This window comes from Cyanistes caeruleus, chromosome 11, assembly GCF_971803275.1.
Source record: "Cyanistes caeruleus chromosome 11, bCyaCae1.hap1.1, whole genome shotgun sequence".
In the NCBI taxonomy this organism is placed as follows: domain Eukaryota; kingdom Metazoa; phylum Chordata; class Aves; order Passeriformes; family Paridae; genus Cyanistes; species Cyanistes caeruleus.
Genome location: NC_141711.1, coordinates 22971124 through 22981672, shown reverse-complemented (window position 1 = coordinate 22981672; position 10549 = coordinate 22971124). Strand labels below are relative to the sequence as shown.

General features: G+C 39.0%; 1 protein-coding gene across 28 annotated transcripts in view; it reads right to left on the bottom strand.

Moving 5' to 3' along the window:
• Positions 1-5643: 5643 nt before the first annotated feature.
• Positions 5644-10549, bottom strand: part of IQSEC1 (IQ motif and Sec7 domain ArfGEF 1) — a 291038-nt gene continuing 286132 nt past the window's right edge. For 26 of the 28 annotated variants that reach the window (XM_086846616.1, XM_086846623.1, XM_086846628.1 and 23 more), the window contains one exon: positions 5644-10253. In XM_086846616.1, coding sequence (XP_086702742.1) covers positions 9831-10253 — 423 coding nt within the window. In that variant the 3' untranslated portion in view covers positions 5644-9830. The remainder of the gene's footprint in view (positions 10254-10549) is intronic. The other 2 variants (XM_086846636.1, XM_086846638.1) reach the window with 2 other exon arrangements.

Here is a 10549-nt window from a genome sequence, read left to right as displayed (position 1 = left end):
TCTGGGATCCCTTTTTCCTGCCTTACTCCTTCTTTCCCGAACCCTATGCCCTCCCTTCCCCTCAGTAACTCCTCCTCCATTTCCACCCCTTTCTCAGGATGCTCCACCTCTGGGGCCTGTGCCTTTTCCATCGTGGGTAACACCCCCTCTGGGAAAGGCAGAACTGTAACCCGAGCTCCAAAGGTCTGCATTTCATCATCAACCCATAAAGTGATGACGTCCATATTTTCAGGACAGGATCTGAGGCTGAACACTAAGAACTCTGCCCCTTTGTAAAAGGAGATCAAAGAACTGCCCTCTTCCTAAAAGAAAATTAAGAACTGGAAGAGACTGAACTAAAAAAACCTTTATGTTTGTATTAACTACCACCACTGCTTAATTTATCCAGCTATTGTCCAATATCTAAGTGTTTGTTTCTAATTTTGTTTGTGCTTGTTTGCTTAACGTGTTTTGTTGTTGGGTGCTAGTGCTTTTAGTGTCCCACAAAGCAAGGCAGGTACTTTGTGGGGGGGGGTTGAATTTTCTATAGTATAAGTTTTATAAACATTCTAAGCTCCTAATAAAATTTTAATAAAAACAAGGGGCAGTTATGAGGTGCCCCCCTCCCACTCAGAGATGCAAAGATTTAGTATCAGATAAGCACTGTTAAAGTGAGAGGTGTGGCTTTAAAGTCTGGGAAGTGTGGATTCCATCCCTCTGCCTCAGGGGATGGGCCCTATGACCCCTGGAAAAGTTGCCCCACCCCAGACCCTTGTGGGGTGGCAGTCCAGGGAATTCTGACTGGGTTTGAACCCCTGGAGTTTCTCCCTTGCTCTGTTCCTATTAGACCCCAACCTTAAACTCCACCCTGATTCTGTCCCACAAAACCTATCTCCCTGCCTCTGGAGCTCTCTGTCTCTGGATCTAAGCCGAGTTTGTGTGCTGAGTAAATGGTTTCCTGAGCAGAAGCCCATCTCGTTTGAGTCCCATGTAAGCCGCTGGTAATTGTAGCTTCCCTGGACATGATCCTGCTGCTCTGGAACACAACAAGTAGCTACTTAAATACTGGTGTTCAATAATAAAATGACCTGATAACATTCAACTCTTTGAGACATAGATATTTATAGAAAAAGTAGAAAAGTATAGAAAAGACATAGAAAAAGTGTCACTAAATTACTTTACAGAAACATTCACGAGGCTTTGCAGCACTTCCAGGAAAATACATAAAATTCCTCCTCTCTTTATGCAATCATTGTTTGCTCTTTTTCAACCTGACAGATGGTATGAAAGTTTTGCACTTGACATTGATAATTGTCTTTCCCACAGGCACATGATGATGTACTCATTGCATCACCTCCTGGCTTGAAATACTTTTTAAGAGGTTTTTAATGTTCACAAATGAAATCCTGGGAAAGATGAGAGCAGGAATTGGTATTTCCACTTTTGCTCCTGGTTATGTGCTGTGGAAGTGATGTGATCTGTTTGAAACACAGTTGTTAACACAGTCACTGTATAAATACATACATAAATTTGTCCAAGCTGTTGTCCATCCACACTGACTGGACTGTGGCCATCTAAGAAACCACCTGAAAAATAAAGAGACATTCTGTTAGTGAAAGGTATTCCTCACAATTTCAGGTGGCACTTGCAGGGAAATTGTCCATCAGCTCTGCCATGTTAGATTGAAAAGAATCACTAATTTGCCCCATATTTTGAAGTATTTTGTATTTTATTTCACATTATAATTTTTTTTAACAGCCAAATAAGATTAAGATTTAATTTTTCAAGCAAGGGAAAATAGGCCAAGCAATGTATAAAGCACATCTTGGCACTGTTAATGAAGACAGAAGGGAAATGGGTCAAGGAACCTCTTTACCAAAATAAACTTCATTACACTTTAATGTTGGAGAGAAGGAACATTTCATAAATGATTATTAGTCCAATAACTTGCTCCATCTCAAGTGAGGTATACATTTCTCCCGTTTCACATCTGGGAAGAGAAACAACCCAAAATATCAGTGCTTTCTCACTAGCTTTTTTTTCAGTCATTTCAAATTCCTGCAGTCAGAGGAATTGTTCAGGACACATCCCCTGTGGTTCACTACTAATATATAGACAGGTTTTTTTTGTATTTTTTTTAATGAAGCTATACTGTCAGTCTGCAAATATATGAGCAGGGTCATAGAATATTGCAACAGCCCAGAAAGCTGCACGACACAAACCCAGGACCCATTTCCTCCTCAGAAACAAGGCATTGAGTTGTAGCAAAGCTGAGAAGCTGCAGAGAAATGACATTTCCATCATGCACTCCTAACATTTCATTTGCCTTGGAATGAATTTCCCCTGCTCATCTTATTAAAGACAGATTATTTTTGCTTTGCTCATTACACAGACCTGTCTAAAGGACTGTGTCCAAGTATGATAAATAAGTGAAAGCTCCAGTGGTGTCATTTCCCAGCAGAGCTAATGAGTTGCACACTCCTGTGGCTGCTTTCAGCTGCTGTGTCTCATGAACCATGCTGCTAATTTCACATCTCAGTTACTGCAAAAATGCTAAATAAAGGGGATTTTTTTTCATTTTATCTCTAAAAATATGAATTTATTCACATAGCAAAAATGATAAACCCAAACATTTGAAAAAAATGATGGCTTCAAGCCAGCATCACCCACACAACTTTCATTTAAGTCTTGCTTAACTGAGGAAGTACATCCAGCAGAAATATTAATTTAAGTTTTTCCTAACTTTCATGACCAGCCTCATCCTGTAGTTGATTTAGTTTTACTGAGTAATACAGGATTTAGCTTTAATTCTTGAAATAATAGGAAACAGAAAGAAGGCCTACTAAAAAAAATAAATATAAAATGAAATATTTGTGTGGTTCAGATATTTCTATTCTTCCAGGAATTTTTGGTTAACAATAGCAGCAAAAAAATCATCAAGTAGGGGAAAAATCCAGAAAGATTCCTTTGGAAAAGGTATATTTAATGCAGCTGTAACACAGGCTGAATATGAATAAAACACTGCACAGCTATTAAAATAAAATAAATATATGCTAAAATACCATACCTGTTTTTATGAAACTGAATGAAAAACAGTCATTAAGGCCAACTGGAAAAAGATTGTTAAGTAGAATTCATTGATTAAGTCAATAAAAGTCTGAAGAAGGATACAGATAAAACATTTAAAGTTCTTTATTTTGTTTTCCTGTCCTTTTAATCTTGCATTTCTTTATTTCAACCAAAAAAAAAATACAAAAAATACTTTTGTAGTGGTTTAGATTTGCTAATTTGAGTTTTTTGGCTAATGCACTACATAGTGTGGTGGATTTTAGTGCTGGCTAAAAATTACTAGTGTACTTACTTATTTTTTGCTGTGAGATATGGATTAGGAGAAGGGTAAAATAGGCTTAAACTTTAAAAGGTATAAAGAAACTTTACTGAGAGAACTAAAGAATAAGAATTAGAATAAAACTTTTAAAACACTTTTTTCTCTTTGCTTAACTTTTTTTTTTCAGCTGATGACAGAGAGACAAAATTTGGGATGTTAAATCAATTACCAATTATATAATAGTCTTTTGCCAGTTTTTATAGTGAGAGGAGTTTTTTCTTGCCATGTTATGGGGATTTCTTTGTAAGAAACAGTTCTCTCATGGTTATTTTTACAAACAGTAGTTGCTTGGAAAAAGTTCTACAATTGTAAAATTTTTCTTATTTTTATAGCCTTCCTACAACTATGTTTATGGGCTATGAAATTATGGAGTATTATATAAAGGATGAGTTGTTTAAAGGTAAAGGTTTTTGGGTTTTTTTTTTTGTTTCTGTGATTATTTGGGAACAGGGAGAGAACTTTTTCTCTCCCTGGGGGCAAAAGGTTTTCACTTTCTTTTTTTGTTTAAGTTTTTTATGGGATCACAGCTACTTTAACATTTGCTTGGCTTTATTAATGGATGCTTCTGTTCACAGTCACAGTTTGAATACTTTATTTCTTTATACTCTCATGAATTAAAGGGGATATTTTAGTGTATTATTGTGTGGAACTCACAGAGGCGGATCTAACTTCTAAATGGCTTAACAAGTTGTCAATTCTCAAAAGTAACCAGCTATTGGTCTTTCCCAGGCACAGAGGAAGCTCCCAGCACATTTTCTCAGAGAAATCACTTCTGTGGGTGGTCTCTTCTTCCCCAAATGTCAATCAATGCAAAACCAACACAGTAGAATTCATTGTTAAGTCAACAAAAATCTGCAGAAAAATACAGATAAAACATTTAAAGTTTTTTATTTTGTTTTTCTATCCTTTTAATCTTGCATTTCTTTATTTTAACAAAAAAATACAAAAAATACAAAAAATATTTGGAAAAGAACCTGTTGGTAAAAAGTTTCTATCTAGAAGAGCTTGAGAAGTTATTTATTGCATGACAACTCATTCTCGTGCACTGCCACATGCGGACCTCGTGTCTTCTCAATATGTATTAAAATTCTACAAATCCTAATTTCTAAACCAGGAATAGAAGTATCAGTGAAGAACAGCTCTGCAAATTCCTCTACTTCCACTAGAGGATGTTTCTGTGGTACCAAGGCACTGGTCACCTTCTAAGGGGTCCCACAGCTCAGAGGTGGCGCAGGGGATGATTGTGAGTGGGTACTTACCTATCAAAAAAAATAAAAATAAAAGAATCATTGATAAAGATGCACATCCTGAAATTACAGCCCTCCAGAAAGAGATCATATTTGACTATTCCCACAAAATAATTCAAGATTCTCCTAAAATAGAAAACAGAAGCAAAGACAGTATTTAGTTTAATTTACAGCTGAGCATTAGCTTGGCCAGGCTTTACAGACACATTACAATCCCCTGGAAATGCTGGAAATGCACCAAGGCCAGAACACAATGGAATATCCCACAGGTGCTTATCAAAGTGTAACTGCAGGATACAATTCAAATACTGGGAAGGCCATGTGTAGCAAAGGAGTCTTCTGGGCTGGAAACTGAGACACACAACAGAGAGGACCAGGAGTAACTGGGCAGTACTTAGTGATGGGATGAGGGGGCTGGGGCCCCCTGCCTGTGGCCAGAGGCACTGCCAGTTCCTGAAGATGTTCCATGGAGCAGCCCAGGACTTGGCCCGGGCAAGGACAAATGGGGCCCTCTTCAGGCAGGGCAGAAGTGCCCTGGACAGGAACTCCTGAGGCCACCTGGTGTCAGCTGGACACACAGGTCCTGGGCCAGGTCTCAAAGCTGTCAGCACTGTCCAGGGCTCAAGGGGTTTGGGAATTGTCCACCAAGGCCTGTGCAGTACCTCCCTGTCTCCACATCTGGGTGCTGGAATCGCTGTCTCCCTGTCTTTCTGCACATCTAGGCGCTGGATTGTCTCCCTGTCTGCACACCTGGCTATTGGATTCATTGCTCTTTAGTGACTCTAGAACTAAATTTATTACAGCACCACCACACCAATTCAAGTCAAATAAGAAGGGGTCACAGACTCCACTCACGACCTCCAGCACCTGATCTTCAGTTCGTTGCCCCTCTGAAGTGAGCAGAAATCCCACTGCCTCAGCTGGGCCAAGATACCATTGCAAGGAATTTCCTTAATTTCAGATATGAAGAGTTGTATATGATATAATTTCAGATATGAAACTGTTGGATTACACAAAATGAGAAACAAGGAGTTTTAAATGATTTATTTGATTTTTCCACATGATCACAGTTATAGTTTTACATCAATAGGGTCTGTTACTACTTACAAACAGAATGCATATTAAAATGAAAGCACTCCTTTCTTCCCCAGTTACAAAAGGTCTCAAGCCTCCCCAGAACAGAAGCTTCTTGTAAGCATAATGATTTTTGAAGTCTTTAACAGTCTGCATTCAAGACCTAATTCTAACAGTTTAATACAACTCAAAGCTGATTTAAGTTCCTAGCAGGAGATAGGTAACCTCAAAGTGACTGCAGACTTACAGTAATGCTAATTTACACACTATGTACAATTTAGAGAATTCTCTAGTCCCCTTACTGGTCCCATTTTCACCACCCACTTTTCTCTTTTTCAAATTGAATCTTGCTATTGGTTCCACTTTTCTTTGAAATATATACACAAGAATCCATTTTGCAGGCAAGAAGTGGTATTTTACAAGGGAACAGCAAAATGCATGCTTAACTGCAGAAAACACATACAGCTTCATATGGAACAGCAAGTCAACATCTAGAGATTCAGTGTTTAAATATCTGCTGACTGTCTTTCAGCTCATTTTATCAAGAAACAAGAGGCTTCTGCTGCATGCAGTACATGATGGGAAAATCATTCTACACTGTATGTTAGACTTTTTTTTTTTTAGCAATACAAGACGCACATTATATTAGGATGAACTTAGATTTTTTGTTTTTTACATTGTCTTATATTTCATTCTTAACTTAAAAAAATAAAAACCCCAAATATATATTTGATTGTTGTCCCAGAAAAGATGGGGCTTTTTTGTTGCCACACCGTCATTCTTTACATTTCCCTTTCATTTGTTCAAATCAGCATTACTGCTTTGCCACATTGTTTATGGGAAGAGAGAACCACGGTCACTCTATGCAGTTCTGTACCACTTTGTAATTGGCAATGGCATCTGAGAAAAAACCCTCTCAATTCTACTCCTGCCTGCAGGCTGAAGAATTCATTTTAATTCATTTTCTTAACCCCATGCGTTAAAAGCTGGAATTCTCCTATTCTTGGCATGACTCATACCACTCTAAGCAATTGTTAATCAAGGATGGAATCAGAGGGGCAGCAAAGGTCTGGAGACTTGTGCTGACACCAAGACTGTTTCGTTGCAGTAGACAGAAACATGCAGTCTAAGAAACAGAACAAAACTAGGGGAAAAAAAAAAGTCATGTCCACTGTTTCTCCTCCTTGGCTTGAAAGAACAGTTTCCAAATCCTGTGCTCTCTGTGACCAGTTTTAGTTTCTAACCAGCTTCCCAATGATCTGTGATTTCACATTCCCTGCATGCCCATGACAGGCACAGCTTCCTCCCCAATGTCCATGGAACCACATGGAAATGTTTCTGTGCATGCACGTTTGTGACATCTCCTCAACACTTTGGCTCACAAATGCATTGATTGCACATGGAAAATCAGTGGTCAGGCAATAAACTGTGGCTTACTGTTTAAGTACAGAATATTTATATGTAACTCTAATTTAAATGAATGAAAGGGTTTTTTAAACATAAAGCAAATGCAGATCTGGGAGATTTAACATCTTCAGTGTTCAGTGACACAGTGAGTCAGATTTTCCTCTCCACTGCTACTGCATATTCTGCCTTTATTCCATATACAGAATTTTGCTTCCATTATGCCTCTGCATCTGAAACAAGTACAGACTCTGTCACCCAGTGAAGAGGAGCTTTCTCACCTCTTTTAATGAAAAGATGCAGTTTCTGAGAGATGTCTGCACCTAAGTGGTTCTTTATCTTTTCTGGAACAACCTATAAATTACAGTTAGACTCTACTATTGGTACAGATGTATGAAGAAAAGTCTACATATTGAAATATGTTATCACTTCAACTAATATCAACAGTAACACTGATATATTTTGCAATTATACAGTATGTAGAGTGTAGCCTCACACTAATAACATTAGATGACATGCAGACAGTTCTACTTTCCCTTATAAGAACAGTATATATTTTTTAAACTGTGAGGAACAGAGCCTCAGGGGACCCAGGTGAGCCCTCTTAAGGTAAGCCGCAGAATTTAGAATAGAATGAGTGATACAGAAAAATAATAATCACTTGTTTTCTTTTCATGGAGACCATTCCGAGGAGAAGGAGCAGAAGGGGAAAACATATTGCACATGTGTGAAACAAACATGAACTGCTGGAAACAAGGCTAAACTCTAGATTGCTGCATTTGCTCTCTGTGGAGGTGAACAAAGTGCTCAGTTTGCCGTTTTGCTGGTATTGTGGTATCCATGGTATGAAAGGGAAAAAATGACTGAACCTCTCTCATCCTCCTCACAATAGAGATGCCACAAGCAAGCCAACATGACAAGTCACTCTGTTGCTCCCATGTCCTCCTAATTTGGGACGCTTTTATTACTGTTACATAGAAACCCGACTGGTTGGAGCTGTGATTACTTTTACCCATCTCTTACTGGAACTTTTTGCTCATCCTCTTCAAGGTTTGCTTTTACGCTGGTACAGTTTTGCAGTTGTGATTCCTTTGTCTCTACTGTTTAGGTGTTAAGTCCTTGCAGTGGCTCAAAGTGCTGAAACTACAAAGTAGGTGCCATGGATAACTTTGTACAGGACTTAGGGATACAAATTGTAGAGAGATTTGCAAATGGATTGGTTACAACACATAAGCAACAACAGCACAGCCTATTTTTATGTGATGTCTTGCCACTAACTGGACTATGGAAGTGAGGGTTTGAGCATGAACTCAGCCTGCTGAGTGCTGGGTGCTTCAAACTAACAAATGTGATGAGTAAAAATGGTAAAGTCACTTCGTTGCTAGCACATGGCTACATGGAATTACATATTTTTTTTATATATATATATATATATATATATATATATATATATATATATATATATATATATATATACCCTATACTAAATTCCTAAACAAACCTTTAAGTTTTAAAGCACTTCCACTGGAAACACTCTGGACTAGAATTCAGCTTCACTGGGTGTAAAAATGAGAAATTATGGTAAACAGGAACCAAGGTAGCTGAGAAGGATGGAGGTTTGCCACGTTCATGTTTGAGATGAATGTTTTTGCACTGTCTACATGCACCTGGCAGAACTCTTCCCGTGTGCTTGTTCAATCCATATGCTTACAAAAAAACGTGGATCATGTAAATTCACAGTTATCACAGCCTTTAAAGTGTCTAAGAACTTGTGTGACCAATGCTTGGAGGTGCCCCCTGGTAAGTGGGTACCCTCCATTGCTATGGAATAACTTGTGTGACCAATGCTTGGAGGTGCCCCCTGGTAAGTGGGCACCCTCCATTGCTATGGAATAATTACTGCATCTTAATGAGTTTGCTTACCTGAAATAGCAGAGCAGCTCTAATACTGATTATGTATGATATCATCGTGTTAATAAAATAAGGATTTATACAAAGCAGTACTGGACTACAACATTTAAATGCTATGTTACTTGGCACATTTAGTAATGATAGCTTAGAAATCTTAACAAGTCCAGGGGACTTGTGATGAAAATATTGAAATGTTTGAAATTAGTTTCTAACCTTTAATGTTTTTGGTCTACTCTTTCATATGCTATTCATCTATTATGCTGCCCTATCAAGTAAGTGGAATTCCTTGTAAAGTCTATATTGCTAGTTTGTGGACTGAAAAAATTTCTTTCCAAGCACTATGTTAACTATACAGTATATATATATTTATATTTATATGTATACATTTATATTATATAAAGTTTACTTACGTACTTTCATCAACCATATCAGGTCTACTTATTTTTTTTGCCCATTGAGAATAAAAGAGCAAGAATGCAACACTTGGTTCTGTCTCATTTTTTTCCCTGTTTTTTTTTCCATAGGCTATCTTCTCATTATGTGTGTAAAATTGTCCAGGGGTTTGATGTAAAAGGTAGCTTTCCTCAGATTCAGCAAGCAGCATGTTTTCAAGGCAAATTTGTAAATAAGAACTAATTGGATGGTGGTGAACATCTATCGAGTAGATAAGTAAAACCAGTATGGCCTGGGCTAACTGGAATTATTTAGTAACAACAAGCCCTTAAGCTTGGAACGGCCTAGGTAAAAACTGACGGTGTGATTTGTTGCTTCCTGCAAGTGCCTCTGCAGCTGTGTTTAAAATGAGAGTCATAAGAAGGGTCTTTAGCCTAGACAATGGTGCTGATGCCGCTGTGTTTGGGCTTGGTGCTGGAGGCGGCGGGCGGCGGCGGCCCGTGGTGGTGCGGGGCGTGGTGCGGCCCGTGGCCATGGGGCAGGTAGGGGCCGTGGCTGTGGCCGTGGCCGTGCTGGTGGTACGGGTGTGGGTGCGGGTGCGGGGGCGGATGGAAGTGGTGGTGGTGGTGGTAGGGCGGCGGGTTCTGGTGGCAGTACTGTGCGTGGTGCGGGTGCGGGGCCGCGCCCTCCGCCTGCAGCGGGGCCGTGTGGCTCTGGGACAGGGCTTTGCCCCTCTTGCTACCAAAGAGGGAGCCTAGGAGTGAGGAGGAGTTGGGCATAGTCTGGTGAGGGCGAGATGGACACTCTCGGGTTGATGTAGCTCTTCGGCGCATGTGAGGACTGCTAATGATGGACCCCTAAAAAGAAATTAATAGAAAATAAAAATTAAAAAAAAAGTATTGAAATGTTCAGAAAAAAAAAATTTAAAAAAGTTCACACTGACCCACAAACTGCTCCTTTAGGGTTCACTTGGGTGGATTATGTTAAAGAGTTCTAGAGAAAATTTTCTCTCCACCTTCCCTAAGTTGCCTATGGGGCACTCATGCCCTTTTTAGGGGATGTTAAGCATTGAGTGATTGTCTCTCAGTACTTTGACATCAAAAGTTATGACTTTAAATTTTAAAAAAAGTCACGGAAGAGTAACATGGTATAA